General features: G+C 44.5%; 1 protein-coding gene across 2 annotated transcripts in view; it reads left to right on the forward strand.

Moving 5' to 3' along the window:
* Positions 1-1,819: 1,819 nt before the first annotated feature.
* The window catches only part of LOC142301605 (protein tyrosine phosphatase domain-containing protein 1-like), a 68,869-nt gene continuing 54,567 nt past the window's right edge, over positions 1,820-16,121 (forward strand). Inside the window, exons 1-2 of one of the 2 annotated variants that reach the window (XM_075342635.1) lie at positions 1,820-2,114; positions 9,825-9,905. In XM_075342635.1, the coding sequence (XP_075198750.1) occupies positions 1,936-2,114; positions 9,825-9,905 (260 nt within the window). In that variant the 5' untranslated portion in view covers positions 1,820-1,935. The remainder of the gene's footprint in view (positions 2,115-9,824; positions 9,906-16,121) is intronic. The other variant, XM_075342634.1, reaches the window with a different exon arrangement.

A 16,121-nucleotide genomic window follows, 5' to 3' on the forward strand; every position in this document is an offset into this window, starting at 1 on the left:
AATTAAAAAATGTTTTAGAACAATGTAATTTTGAATGCGCTTATTTAGAAAATAATAAACATCACAAATCAGCAAATAACATGGAATATTTGGTGTCCCTGTAATCATAACAACCCACACAACACAGTGATCATATTATTTATGGGGATCGGTAAATGGTGTTATAAAACATGTCACAATTGATTATTTTTCTCTATTAAACCCATAAAAAGTAATAAAAATGTATCACTGAGTCCGTGTTCACACGTAGCGTAAATGCTGCATTTTTTCTGCAAGTGTTCGCACCACACAGCGCAATAACAATCTTCTCTGATTATTGTGTGTTTGCTGCGTTTTTTATGTGTTTTCTGTGATATTTCATACATGTTTGGTGCAGATGTGAATCTGGGTTTTAATGCTTTTTTAATACTACACAAAAGCTTTGATTCAGCGTTTAAAACTAAGGCATTTATATTGCTTGCGTTTTTTTTTCAGGCTTCACAAAAAAGGCTATAGAAAAAAAAACACCAAAACCTCACAGCTCAGCAGTGTCTTTAGACGCACCGAGGGCGCAGATTTCATGAAATCACATCCACTTTTCTTGAACATTTAGTCCATGTTCACATGTAGCATAAATATTTTGGTTTTTTTTCTGCTGTTTTGTTGGGTTTTTTTGCACATAAATTCCGCTGATCTCTGCGGTTTTGGTGCTTTTTTCTCTAGAGGCTCCTGTGTGGAGCTTAAAAAAATTAATAGAAAAAACTGCAGTTACTAAGTGCAGAATCAAAGCTCTTCTGTACTATAAAAACTCGGCTTCACATCTGCACGAAAAAGGCAAGAAATAATGGAGAAAAGGCATAAAACAAATGCAAATGCAATAATGCCGCAAAAATGGAACAATCAGAGAAGATTGTTATTGTATTACTTGGTGCAGACACCAACAGAAAACACAGGATTTATGCAACATGTGAACACTGTGAAGTGAAGCTTATATAAATATGAGAAAGTTTTGGCTGCAATGAATGAATGAACAATCCGGGGCATCTTCTGAGCGCCCCTTACAGCCAAATGGGTGTGGTTTGGGGTGTGGCTAGGGGAGTGGTCAAAATTTGCCATGACGGACTGCGCGCAATGCAGAGTTTGTCCCTCTTGCTGTTCTTCAAAAATTGCGGGGTATGTATATGTTCATGATGATCTCTGACAGATAATGTCATCCATACCTTTATTGATGCAATATGTTGCTCCATAACTGGAAAATGTTAATTCATATGCAAATGAGGTTAAACGTCTCTGGTAGTCTCCAGTGCTTCCCAAAATTCTGCTTCCTGGCTCTATTCCCCTCCCCACCTTCCACTGCCAGGTGGCAGGATTGCGAAGTTGACTTTTCAGTTTTTCTGGACAACTTGCCAAAAAATCATGGACCAACAATATTTTTTATGGACATATTGGAAAACCATAGTAAATCATTAAGATTATAAGACTACAGCCCATACTTCTGATATCAAGACATTATCAACATTCACTGTGAACTGTAAAATGATGACAACAGTCAGAAAAATCTTTAGACGTTTTTCCATCGTAAAAAAAACCCCACCTTTAATATTTTTTTATGGACAGGTCAAACAGCGCTCTATTTTTATAGGCTACCCTGGAATTTCTGGATGGTAAGCAACCCTGGAATAGAGCCAGGGATACATAGATGTGGGAAGTGCTCCGATAAAGCCCAGAGCACTTATGCCTTATTTGCATCTGAATTAAAACAACATTTTTCATTTAAGAAGCAATCAATTGCATAAGTAGAGGTGCAGATGACATTATCCTTCAGAGAGCAAGATGAGCAGTTTGGGGTGCTGGATCATTTTGTGTGATTTCCTACAAAGTGAGGTTTAAAATTATTCTTCAGTTTTAGTCACTCATGTTATTATTTTATTCCTCCAGTAAGATATATCTCAGGCCATGAACTCTCAAAGAGAAGAACCACGTCCATCCTATTCACAGACTCGTGAACGACTTGTGCGGGTTGTTCCTCCTCATTTAATATGTTCACTTACATGTGGAGGCCGTGAGTGCCGCTATGAAGGTCCCGAGGACTGGACTGTGGAACAGCAAGCAATTAGAGGACTTTACTCATCTTGGTAAGAAACGTTGTTGTATGAGTAGTGGTGTTTAGCATTAAAATGCATTTTCAATTCAATGTTTGGGGTACACAGCAAATGGCAGTTTTTGTACGGTAAACTTGAAGGACTACTCGGGCACAACTCACAAGCCCAAAAATTGGATAAGGTCAAGGAATTGGAAGGGACTTTTCAACAGTGACAAAAAAAATCAAGGAAATCATTGCATTGATACATTCTATATAAAATACATATTAATCAAAATTTTGTAATTCACACTTAAAGAACGCATTGATAAGTCCATTGACCAGAAATTGTTCTAACTCTAAAAAACCCCCCAAAAGCATAGCCTTTAGCTGGTCTTGTGAAACTTTAATCACTCTTCATTTTATATATCTTAAAGCACCACCCGGCATTTTCTTTACTTCACCCTCAGAGTGGAATCACTAATGTCTGTTCTCTGCATGTAATAAAATACTTACCAGCCACTGTCTTATGTTCTTCCCGGTGCCACTTTGGCCTGCTCCACCATCATGTGACCACAGCTTCTGGCTGAGCGGAAGTCACAGCTAATAACTAGCTCTCAATGTAAGTCTAGAAGAGCCTTGTTCTGCCTATCACAGACTTAGGGCTGGTTCACACTAAGCGACAGCGACAAGGAGGTCGCTGTTACGTCACCATTTTCTGTGACGTAACAGCGACCTTGTAAGTCACTGTTATTATCGCTGCTTAGCTGTCAAACACAGCAGCCGAAGCAGCGATCATAACCGCGAGAGCAGGGAGCCGCGCACACTGCTTAGCGCTGGCTCCTTGCTCTCCTAGCTACAGTACACATCGGGTTAATTAACCCGATGTGTACTGCAGCTACATGTGCAGAGAGCAGGGAGCCGCGCACACTTCTTAGCGCTGGCTCCTTGCTCTGCTAGCTACAGTACACATCGGGTTAATTAACCCAATGTGTACTGCAGCTACATGTGCAGAGAGCCGGAGCCGGCAGCACAGGCAGCGTGAGAGCTGCGGAGGCTGGTAACTAAGGTAAATATCGGGTAACCACCTTGGTTACCCGATGTTTACCTTGGTTACAGCTTACCGCAGCTGCCAGATGCCGGCTCCTGCTCTCTGCTCGCTTCATTTCGTCGCTCTCTCGCTGTCACACACAGCGATCTGTGCGTCACAGCGGGAGAACGCCTTTGAAGAAAACGAACCATGGCTGTGTGTAACGAGCAGCGATCTCGCAGCAGGGGCCAGATCGCTGCTCAGTGTCACACACAGCGAGATCGCTAATGAGGTCACTGTTGCGTCACCAAAACCGTGCCGTAGCAGCGATTTTGGTAGCGATCTCGCTATGTGTGAAGCACCCCTAAATGGATCAGCGATTGGACTGAATGCTGACTTTTTAAAGTAAATGAGCCAATTCCATTGGAGAATAAGCCAGCCATTGGTCCATGGCGAGATAATCACTGTGTGCACTACTTTGGTTCAATTCTTACTCAGTTCTTCCTAATTCAAAGTCACTGGGGTTGTGAAAACCTACAAACTCTGACACAAAACTGATTCAATGGAATTGAATCTTGGAATTTTGGATGAACAATTGCTAATTTTTGCTTGTGAATCACAAACAAGGTTACATTAGAATGCATCCTAAGGTCTCCTTCACATACAGTACGTCCGTTTTCACATGTGCTGGAGACACGTACTCATGAAGACCAATTAAAATCAATGGATTGGTCACACATACATATTTTCACATGGGCCGTGTGTCCGTGTGCTCCACTCGGTGACAAGTCCGTTTTCTACCGGCAGCATGGGTGTCACACAGACCGCACCCTGATGTGATCCATGTGACATCAGTGTGACACATACCATAGAAAACATACTGTAAGTCACATAAAAATAAAGAATTTTTATACTTTTTATACTGTCTCTTCATCTGCTGTTGCTTACGGGCTGGCTGATTAAGTTCACGCATATTCATTGCAAACACAGCGGACCCGGAAGTAACAACAGAGCAGGGGACAGGTGAAAATACAAGTTCACGCTGTCTATGTGCTATCTGGATGTCACATGGATAGCATAAGGACAGCACGCGGAACACACACACGCACACACAGACACACATTACGCACCTTCACCGCAGACCGTGCAAAATGTTCGTGTTTTGAACGGATGTGTGAAGGAGGTCTTATAAATACTATAGTTATATAAACAACAAAAGCATATAAACATTACAAACACACATATGCAGATTAAAAACAGATAGTATATACATGTTATATACAAAAAACACACATATTCATACCTATCCCAGAGGCATATCTAGGGGAGGTTGGTGGGCATGTGCTCCGGGAGAAGCTGTCAGGGGGGCCGTCGGGCCGCATGATGCGGCTCTCTGAAAGTCTCCTCAATGGCTGCATTTTGCCGCCTTGTAGTTGGAGGCGGCTAATCTCTGAGTCCGGCTGTCAAGTTGACTTGACCCACTGATCAATTGTCGTCCTATGTTTCAGACGTGAGGAAAATTGAAGCAGTGACCGCCAGCGCTGACTTCCGGGTCAGGGCGATGTCTGTAGTGTGATCAGTAACTATTGACACAGTATGGGGGGAGAGAGGGTGGGGAGGGGGAAGTATCTATAGACAAAGTATAGGGAGAGAGAGGGTAGAAAGGGGAAGGAGGAGTGTTATGATCCGGAACCATGGAAGACCACCATAAATCATTGGTAAAAGGTGACAAGAGCATTGGCAACTAATCTGGCCGCCATCCCCTTACTGACCATCAACACTAGAAGTAGCCGAGGGGTGAACTAACATCCTATGCACCGCGAATCCAGCCGGAGAACTAGCTATCCTAAAGGAAGGAAAGATGAATAACTCTCTGCCTCAGAAATAGACCGCAAAAGGTATAGCAAGCCCCCCACCTTCAAAGACTGCGGTGATATAGGAAAACACAATACACAGATAGATGATAGGATTAGCAAAAGGCGAGGCCCTACTGACTAAATAGGACAGGATAGGAAAGGGACTGATAGTGGCCAGAGAAAAATCCTACAAAAATCTAAAAATCTGATAGTACTAAAAGCCCTCCATCCTATATCAGGCGCTCTTGTCAAACCAATGAACAGAAAACAGGAACAATTACAAATTCAAGAAGCAACAAACACATGTTCTTATAGGAGCAAAACTCCAAACATAGCTGCAGGGAGCTTTCCAGCTAAGCCATAGAGAGGGAAGATTCCTGCATGGAAATAAACTGACAATAACCACAATAATTGACAATCAGGTAAGAACAAAAGAACAAAAACAACATAAGAAAGAATCAAGCACTTATCTGGGGTAAATGTGATCAGAAGCAAGATGAAAAGGCTGGTGAGCTACAGGACAATGAAACCGGCTCAGACTGCCAAGGTTTAAATAATCAGAGAGTTAGCAATGGAAACGCCCATTGTTCCAGCATACCTGGTCTCTGTCCAAACCATTCCTGGCCACAAGAGGAAGCCTCACAGCAACAAAAGCATAACTGACATTCACAACAGGAAAGAGGATGTGGAGGGGTAAGTATCTATGGACAGTGAGAGTAGGGGTAATTATCTATGGACACAGTGTGGGGAGAGAGGATGGGGAAGGGTATGTATCTATTGACACAGTGTGGGGAGAGAAGGTAAGGGGGAATGTATATAGACATAGTATGGGGAGCAAGTGTAAGGGGAGATGTATACAGACATAGTATGGGGAGCAAGGGGGAGCGTAGAATGCATACGGGCATAGTATGGATAGTGATTGGGGGAATGTATACCCACATAGTGTGAGGAGAAAACGGGAAAGGAATTTTGAAGACACAGAATAAAGAGCAAGGGGGAAAATTTGAGGACACGGTATGAGGAGCAAGTGGGCAGGATGGGTATGGCACAGTATGGGCAGCGAGGGGGAAATGTATACTGACACAGTATGGGCAGTGAAGGGGGCTGAATGTGAAGGAAGGGAGGAGACAGTATGGGAGAATGTGAGGGGGCACAGAATATAGACTGGGTAGTGGGTGGGCGATATGGAGAGGGGGTATCATGTGGAGACAGTGTGAGGTCATAGTGAGGAGGGGGAGTGTGATAAGGGGGCACAGTATAAAGACTGGGCAGTATAAGGGGACACAGTGTAATGGACAGTGTGAAGAGTGGGCTCAGTTTGAAAGTAAAGGGCAGTTTTGAGGACATGTACAATAAGAGAACAGTGTGTGCGCGCCATGTTTTGTGCAAAGAACACAGTGAGGAGCAATTATTTATTCAGGGTCACAGCGTAGAACAGATATTTTTATATAGGAGTATTCTAATCATTCTGCTATTTTTAAGGGTATCGTGTCAGGATGTGCTGCAGAAGACCGGAGGGGATGGAAGTCTTCTGCAGAGACAAGCTGTGAATGTGAAAAGTATTCATGACAGCTGGATAAGATGAAGAAAATAAAGAAACAACTATGATCAGAGACAACATCACCTATAAAGTACCTGAATGTACATGTTTATTTGTGATACTGACTAAGGGGTACTTTGCATGCTGCGACATCGCTAGCCGATGATAGCGATGCCGAGCACAATAGTACCCGCCCCCGTCTCACATGCGATATCTTGTGATAGAATATTGTGCCGAATATTATCGTTACGGCAGCTTCACACGCACTTACCTGCCCTGCGACGTCGCTCTGGCCTAAGGGGGCGGGTCGTGCGGCGTCACAGCGACGTCACACAGCAAGCGGCCAATAGAAGCGGAGGGGCGGAGATGAGCGGGATGTAAACATCCCGCCCACCTTCTCCCTTCCGCATTGCCGGTGGACGGTGGGTGCAGGTAAGGAGATGTTTGTCGCTCCTGCAGCTTCACACACAGCAATGTCTGGAGCTGCAGGAACGACAAACAACATTGTACCTACGGACGCACCGACATTATGAAAATGAACGACGTGACACAGATTTTTGACTGTTTCACGCTCTTTCATCTTCTCTCCTAGGCTTTACACGTTGCGACGTCTTTACCAGCGCCGGATGTGCGTCACTTTCGATTTGACCCTGACGATATCGCATTAGCGATGTCGCAACGTGCAACGTACCCCTAATTCTCATCATTAGGCCTCAGTCCCACTTGTATATTGCTTGCCATGCGAGAGCATCGGATGCTATATGCTAAAGACACTCGGCTCAAGCTTTGCTGCCAGTGTGAGCCGAGTGTCATGCGACTGTGATCCGATCTTGTGATCGGATCACAGCTGTGGACAAGAGGGAGGGCGTAATTCTCCCTCTTCTGCGCGGCCTGTCTCTGCGTATATCGCACTGCACTCTGATTTGCCGATATGACATGAGAAATCAATCGCAGATGGACAGTCCTATAGTTTTACACTGATCTTTTATCGGACTTTGCTCGTCCGCGCAACACGCAAGGGGATCCGAGGCCTTACTGTGGTTCTTGTATGGTCGCAGTCTGATGATGACTGATAACTCCCAAGTATCTCCTCACCATTGTTAAAGGTTTTGCTCCCCCATGTGAGAGCAGCATAATGTAGAGACAGGGACCCTCTTTCCAGCGATGTGTCACTCACTGAGCTATTTGCTGTCATTTTGATAAAATCCATGTTTTCTCTGCTGCAGATCTAGCATTTATACAGAGCTCATGAATATGCTGGACTACCTGGCAGCATGTCAAGGAGTCCTGTAATGATAATCTAATGCTGATATAACAGTGATTTTATCAAAACTACACTAAGCAGCCCAGTAAGTGACACATTGCTGGAATCAGGGTCTCTGTCTCTACGTTAAGCTGCTCTCAGATTAGTTGTTAAAAACTTGGCGACAAATTCTCTTTAAGGATTTACTGGAAGTTCTAGGTTCATGCAATACAAATGTACAGTATATGGGTCTGACATTACAATTGTTGTACTATGTACTGCTTTTGGTTTGATTATTTCTGTACTCATGGAGATTTCTGAACTGATGGGGTTATATGGATGTATTTCTGTACTGCTGGTAGTTTTGATGATGAATTTCGTTACAGGTTGTAAGCTCTAGTGAGGAATCCCTGTACTGCTATTGGTTGCTGTGTTTCTGTACTGATGGGGGTTCTAATTATGTATTTCTGTACCTCTGGTGGTTCTATTGCTGTTATTAGTTATTAGTTCTGATCCTGTACACAAGTAATAATTCATAAATTGTAAGGTTGGACAACCCCTTTACTTAGAAATGGGCTACAGGGCTTAATTGTATAAGTAAGGCCTCTTTCACACGTCCGTTAAAAACCACGCACGTTTTTCATGGACATGTCAAAGGTGCATTTTGCCCTCCGTGAGCCGTGTTTATGGCTCATGTGTGCTCTCCGTGTGTTATCCGTGATAACACACAGAGAACGGAAACTTTCTACTCACCTGTCCCTGGCGTCGCTGTCCGTGGTGCTGATCTTCGGTCTCCAGTCCTGCCGACTCTCCACTGCTGCAGATTCCGGCCGCAGTGAAGTGAATATTCAATGAGCATAATGAGCGGCGGTCGGCAGCAAGTGACAGCAGCAGCAGAGACAGGAGGGCTGGAGAAGGTGAGTAAAGTTTTGTTTTTTTTCTCACAAACACATATCTTCTCTCCGGTGCGTGTCACACAGGAGTCTGCAGTCACATAGAGTGACTGCAGATTTTCATCTCAAACCTGGACAACCCTTTTACTAATAAAATTAAGCAGTGTAGCCCAATCCTAAGGGGCACTTTGCACACTACGACATCGCAGGTGCGATGTCGGAGGGGTCATGTCGAAAGTGACACACTTCGCACTCGACATCGTAGTGTGTAAATCCTAGATGATACGATTAACGAGCGCAAAATCGTCGTAGTCGTATCATCGGTGTAGTGTTTGGGAATTCCATAATTACGCGACTGCGACAGGCACGATGTTGTTCCTCGTTCCTGTGGCAGCACACATCGCTGTGTATGAAGCCGCAGGAGCGAGGAACATCTCCTACCTGCGTCCTGCAGCTCCCGCCGGCTATGCGGAAGGACAGAGGTGGGCGGGATGTTTACGTCCCGCTTATATCCGCCCCTCCGCTTCTATTGGCCGCCTGCCGTGTGACGTTGCTATGACGCCGCACGACCCGCCCCCTTAATAAGGAGGCGGGTCGCCGGCCAGATCGACGTCGCAAGGCAGGTGAGTCCATGTGAAGCTGCCATAGCGATAATGTTCGCTACGGCTGCTATCAGAAGATATCGCTGCTGCGACGGGGGCGGGGACTAACGTGCTTGGCATAGCAAGCATCGGCTTGCGATGTCATAGTGTGAAAAGTGCCCTTTACAGTGTGTAATATACTCCCTGTCAGGATTTAGCTCTGCTCGTTCCAGCAGTCATCACATTACATATGTTGCATTTTGGCATTGGAGCTTGAGCTGTGGAAAGCAGAAGACAAAATAATTCTGTAAAATTCCATCCCCCTCTCTCTTCTGTTTGTTAAACAGCACTGCTGCCTGGGTAAAGTTACAACAGGTAAAAAGAAACTCCAGCTGCTGTAACTTGTAGAAACACAAATAGGTGAGGGAAAGGTATGGTCTACAGGCACCCTCATCCTGGGCCCTCTGCATGCTCTTACCTCTACTAGCTATGCTCCTCTATTTAAATGAAATAACAAAAAGTCTTGACTAGGTATGTACAAGACAAACTTCCCTGGATGCGATATGTTCAGTATGTGTCTGTGCGTATGCCTTCATGTGCATCCTGATTCTTTCTGTTTTAGGATTACTGATGAAATTCTGGCAACAAGCCGCCCATCTACCCGTCTCATTCAGGATCACAATATTACAGAGCAGTTTCACAAGTAAGAACAATATGTATAAAGGAAGGATATTTGAATAATTTACAGCATTTCCTCAGAAATTCAATATCTTATTCACCACTTTCTGTTTTATTCACTTTTTGATGTATGCTTTGGGTCATTGTCCTACTGGAACACTATGTCGGTCTTTTTATACCATTAGTACTCAAGTGTACGAAATAACTCATCATGTAGGATGCTCACATATTGCTCAGCATTGAAACTACCATAGATTCTGGTCAAGTATGTAACTTCTTTGACTGTGAAGCTTCCTTCACCTAATTTGAGAGTTCCTTCAATTTTTGAATCGTTAGCCCATTTTTCCCATATTTCTTCAAAACCCTTTTGTACTTATCAGAGCGTAGTCTATTGACTTTCTTCTCATCGCTCCAAATCACCCGTTTCCAATCTTCTACTGTCTCCTTTTTGTACTTTTTGCAAACTCAAGACAGCATTTCTTATGATGATATTGAAGTCAATTCTTCTACACCTTTTTTGGGCCACTATTCCAGTTCTGTGTAACGTTTCTTACATGGTGCTTGCAGGGATATTTGTGATTTCACTATTACGAATCATATGAGCCACCTCCACTTTGGTGTTTGTCTCACCAGAACTAATAGAGCGTGTAGTTAGCTAACTTGTTGACTAAGATGTTTTGCCTGGATGTCCACCTCTTGGATTTTGAATGGATGGACAGAGTTCATTTCGTATTTTTATAACTGTCATGGCACTCACATGATGCAGTTTGGCAATTTTCATGGCTGAGAGACCGCTATTGATGAGTTGGATGATGCTGTTTATCTTTTCTTGGAAAATGTTCTTTATGGGTGCATCTGCACACTGAGCTATTAGGGAATGTGAGAACAAGTTGTAGTTTGTAGTATACAGGAAGAAAATGATTCTTCAAACACCAGGAGCAGCACAGTGACAATGCGGTAAGATGACAAGAATCTGCATAACTAATCATATGCTAAATAGTTGCAAGTGAAATTTATGTATGAGATAGCCAATATGTTTGTCTATAGAATGATGTTAATCTCAAAGCTCATGATGTTGCTAAAGCTCAAAGCTGTAGTGGCTGGTGAGATATAGTGTTTGAAAGTCAAAAGATCAAAACATTGTTACCCTTTTGCTTGTCAGTGTAAGATTAGAAATGCTACAGAGGTAGAAGGAATCTGGGGGTGTTAGCTGTTGTAAATCCTTGACTTTACTTTTTAGCAGCTCGGCTTCAACAGGTGAGATACTGGGGTGACAGAAATTGTTTAGATGCTGTTGGAAGACTTGTGACCAAGATAATGTTTATATCACCAAAATATAGCAACCCCGGAGTTGGGCTCAACAAGAAATTTGGCTCAGTTTTTAACCAACATTTACACTCGTGGTGAAGGTATAGTAAAAAATGAAATCCCTTTTACAGTTGGCGAGTCATACTATGTTTACTTCTCTCTGAATCCCAAAAATCTTCAGAGTGGAAGGTTTCTTCCTGTGGGAAAGATGTGGGATTTTGTATCAGTCACATTTATAGGATGAGAGAATTTTTAAAAGCTTTGGAAGCTTACATCGGCCTTTGATGTTCAATAAAGTATTTTTATTTCAAATAATTACAGTTGAGACATACAGTGGAAATTCAAGTGAGAGCAACGCATATTCTTCTCAGTATGCACCCTCTTCCTTAAAGTATTGCTACTCAATGGGAGATACGAGGTGTAATCTCTTACACTCATAGGAGATTGTTAGCTTCACATTTTAAGCTGGGTTTACACACTGAGACTTTCTAGCGATCCAACCTGCGATCTCAACCTAGCCGGGATCGCTACAAAGTCTCTGGTGAGCTGTCAAACAGGCAGACCTGGCCAAAGACCTAACAGCGATCTGGACCTGCAGAGCGACTAGCTGGTCGTTGGGGACGTGTCAAAAAAGCAGGTGAACTTCACCCGACTTCATTTAATGCCGCGTGGCTCTGTGTGCCGTGTAAATAAATAAATAATTAAAAAATCCGGCGTGCGGTCCCCCCCTATTTTAATACCAGCCAGATAAAGCCATACGGCTGCAGGCTGGTATTCTCAGGATGGGGAGCCCCACGTTATGGGGAGCCCCCCAGCCTAACAATATCAGCCAGCAGACGCCCAGAATTGCCACATACATTAGATGCGACAGATCTGGGACTGTACCCGGCTCTTCCCGATTTGCCCTGGTGCGTTGGCAAATCGGGGTAATAAGGAGTTATTGGCAGCCCATAGCTGCCAATAAGTCCAAGATTAATCATGTCAGGCGTCACCCCGAGATACCTTCCATGATTAATCTGTAAATTACAGTTAAAAAACACACACCCGAAAAATCCTTTATTAGAAATAAAAAACACTAACAAATTCCCTCATTACCAATTTATTACCCACAACAAAGCCCTCCTTGTCCGGCGTAATCCACGGTCCTCCAGCGTCGCATCCAGCTCTGCTGCATGCAGGTGACATGAGCAGCAGAAGACACAGCCGCTCCTGTCACCTCCACACAGCTAATGAAGAGAGCCGTGTGATCGGCTGAGCTGTCACTGAGGTTACCTGGATCCAGCGGTGGATGCAGCGGTGGCCGCGGGTAACCTCAGTGACAGTTCAGCTGATCGCGTTACTCACCTCATTTGCTGGTGATTTCCCCCCCTCTCTCATACTCACCGATCCCCGATCACCGGCGCTGCACGGCGTTCACACTGCTCCGGCGGCTTTTCCTTTTTTGAAAAAGCCGGCCGCTCATTAAACAATCTCGTATTCCCTGCTTTCCCCGCCCACTGGCAAATGTGATTGGTTGCAGTGAGACACGCCCACACGCTGAGTGACAGCTGTGTCACTGCACCCAATCACAGCAGCCGGTGGGCGTGTCTATACTGTGCAGTAAAATAAATAAATAAATAATTAAAAAATCCGGCGTGCGGTTCCCCCCCTATTTTAATACCAGCCAGATAAAGCCATACGGCTGCAGGCTGGCATTCTCAGGATGGGGAGCCCCACGTTATGGGGAGCCCCCCAGCCTAACAATATCAGTCAGCAGCCGCCCAGAATTGCCACATACATTAGATGCGACAGTTCTGGGACTGTACCCGGCTCTTCCCGATTTGCCCTGGTGCGTTGGCAAATCGGGGTAATAAGGAGTTATTGGCAGCCCATAGCTGCCAATAAGTCCTAGATTAATCATGTCAGGCGTCTCCCCGAGATTCCTTCCATGATTAATCTGTAAGTGACAGTAAATAAACACACACACCCGAAAAATCCTTTATTAGAAATTAAAAACACAAACACATTCCCTCATTACCAATTTATTACCCACAACAAAGCCCTCCTTGTCCGGCGTAATCCACGGTCCTCCAGCGTCGCATCCAGCTCTGCTGCATGCAGGTGACAAGAGCAGCAGAAGACACAGCCGCTCCTGTCACCTGCACGCAGCTAATGAAGAGAGCCGTGTGATCGGCTGAGCTGTCACTGAGGTTACCTGGATCCAGCGGTGGATCCAGCGGTGGCCGCTGGTAACCTCAGTGACAGCTCAGCTGATCGCGCTACTCACCTCATTTGCTGCGTAGAGCTGACCGGAGCGGCGGTGAGCGGCCACCGCTGCATCCACCGCTGGATCCAGGTAACCTCAGTGACAGCTCAGCCGATCACACGGCTCTCTTCATTAGTTGCGTGCAGGTGACAGGAGCGGCTGTGTCTTCTGCTGCTCTTGTCACCTGCATGCAGCAGAGCTGGAAGCGACGCTGTAGGACAGTGGATTACGCCGGACAAGGAGGGCTTTGTTGTGGGTAATAAATTGGTAATGAGGGAATGTGTTTGTGTTTTTAATTTCTATTTCTAAGGAATCTCGGGGAGACGCCTGACATGATTAATCTAGGACTTATTGGCAGCTATGGGCTGCCAATAACTCCTTATTACCCCGATTTGCCAACGCACCAGGGCAAATCGGGAAGAGCCGGGTACAGTCCCAGAACTGTCGCATCTAATGTATGCGGCAATTCTGGGCGTCTGCTGGCTGATATTGTTAGGCTGGGGGGCTCCCCATAACGTGGAGCTCCCCATCCTGAGAATACCAGCCTTTAGCCGTATGGCTTTATCTGGCTGGTATTAAAATTGGGGGGACCTCACGCCGGATTTTTTAATTATTTATTTATTTATTTTACTGCACAGTATAGACACGCCCACCGGCTGCTGTGATTGGGTGCAGTGACACAACTGTCACTCAGCGTGTGGGCGTGTCTCACTGCAACCAATCATATTTGCCGGTGGGCGGGGAAAAGCAGGGAATAGGAGATTGTTTAATGAGCGGCCGGCTTTTTCAAAACAGTAAAAGCCGCTGGAGCAGAGGGAACGCCGTGCAGCGCCGGTGATCGGGGATCGGTGAGTATGAGAGAGGGGGGGACACTTCAGTCACTCGGGGGATTAGCGGTCACTGGTGAATCCTTCACCCGTGACCGCTAATCAGGACGCTACACAGACAGAGCCGCGGAGTCGCTGTAAAGTCCCCTTTACACACTGAAACTTGCTAGCAATGCATGCTTGCTAGCGATGGACAGCGGGAAACAAAGGACCTAGGAATGGTCCTGAACGATTTGTAGCGATCACAACTTCACAGCAGGGGCCAGGTCGCTGATAGGTTTCACACACTGCAATGTCGCTGGGGAGGTCGCTGTAACGTCACAAAACCGGTGACGTTACAGCGATGTCGTTTGCGATGTTGCAGTGTGTAAACCCAGCTTTAGTGTCTCCCCCTAAAGATTAATTAAAGCCAAGTACAAGAGAGATGTGGGGTCTGTTACAGATGAAGAGTGGGCAGAGATTTTTGCTTTAACATCACTAGAATCACTGTGTGAGGCCCAGCTATGTCTCAGATATTTTTGATGCATAGAACGTATAAATCCCCCTCAACCCCACTCAAAATAAATGCAAGAACAGGCTCCAAATGTTCTAGATGTGGCAATGATGATGCCAATTTACTTAATATGATGTGGGAGGGCAGAGTTTATACAATTGTAATGCCGCGGAAACCAAAGACTTGTATTTATGGTTTGTTAAATAATCCACATATTTATCAAGATACTTCATTTTCATTTGGAATTGAACTTTTGCTTTATCAGGCACATAAAGCTATGGCCGCTCATTGCATTTTACCTAACCCACCATTCTGGAGGAATTAATCTCTAAAATAATCACTTTCAATAGTTTGGAAATGAGAGTATATCTAAAGAAGAAATGTTTTAGGAAGTTTGAAGCTATGTGGGGAAGATACATTGATTCTCCTGGTCTTCTCTGTCTAAATCGCTACTAGACTCCAGATTAAACTTGGCATCCTTATTATCAATGTATGATAATGGCATGAGAGAATAACTTCACTTTTCACTTGTTTACTGATTATCCATCTAGTCTGTAGATGACTAATAGCATCTGGTTAAACGCGCCTTTAAAGCTTGGCTTAAAATACCTTCTAACTGATAAGTTCTACTGACTATTAGGTATCCAAAGAAACACATAAATGTAAATATTATAAATGAACATTAAAGAGGTCTTCCACTACTCAGAGAATCCCTTCACAATCACCATAATCCCCCCATGTAAAATGATAGCAGCTATATTCACCTCCAGTATGGATGGTGTTCCACTGATGTCAGCACCTTTTCTCCCAGGACACAAGTGACATTTTATGTTAAGCGAGCCCTACAACCATTCAACGGCCGCTTCCCTTTCAATTCCCTTGGACAAGACTGACTTCTGAAAGAAGTGAGAGCATGCTGCTGCTATGACCTCCTCTGGATGTCAGTTACATCTGAAGGAACTTAGAGGGAAGCCTTGGCTGATTTGCCGAAGAGCTCAGAGATAATGTCACACAAACCCTAGGAGAGCAGATGCCGACATCACGGGAACTGTACTTGCACGGAGGATGAGTATAGGTGTTAATGTTTTACAAGGGGGAAATTGATTCAGAAGGGGTTGTCCAATTGGTGGATAGCCCCTTTAATGTTTTGCTAGGAGTCTCTCAGAAAAGGGAGGGAGTGTGTAGAATTGTGTTTTTTATTCATGAGTTATTTCACTTTCTGTATGTAAAGCAAGGGTTTCAATTTGGCCTCTTGATTTTTATGCCTTTTTCTGTAACCTTACTTGTAAGCTACAGTGCTGGCCAAAAGTATTAGCACCCCTGCAATTCTGTCAGACAATACTCAGTTTCTTCTTGAAAATGATTGCA

This window comes from Anomaloglossus baeobatrachus, chromosome 4 (genome assembly GCF_048569485.1).
Source record: "Anomaloglossus baeobatrachus isolate aAnoBae1 chromosome 4, aAnoBae1.hap1, whole genome shotgun sequence".
In the NCBI taxonomy this organism is placed as follows: domain Eukaryota; kingdom Metazoa; phylum Chordata; class Amphibia; order Anura; family Aromobatidae; genus Anomaloglossus; species Anomaloglossus baeobatrachus.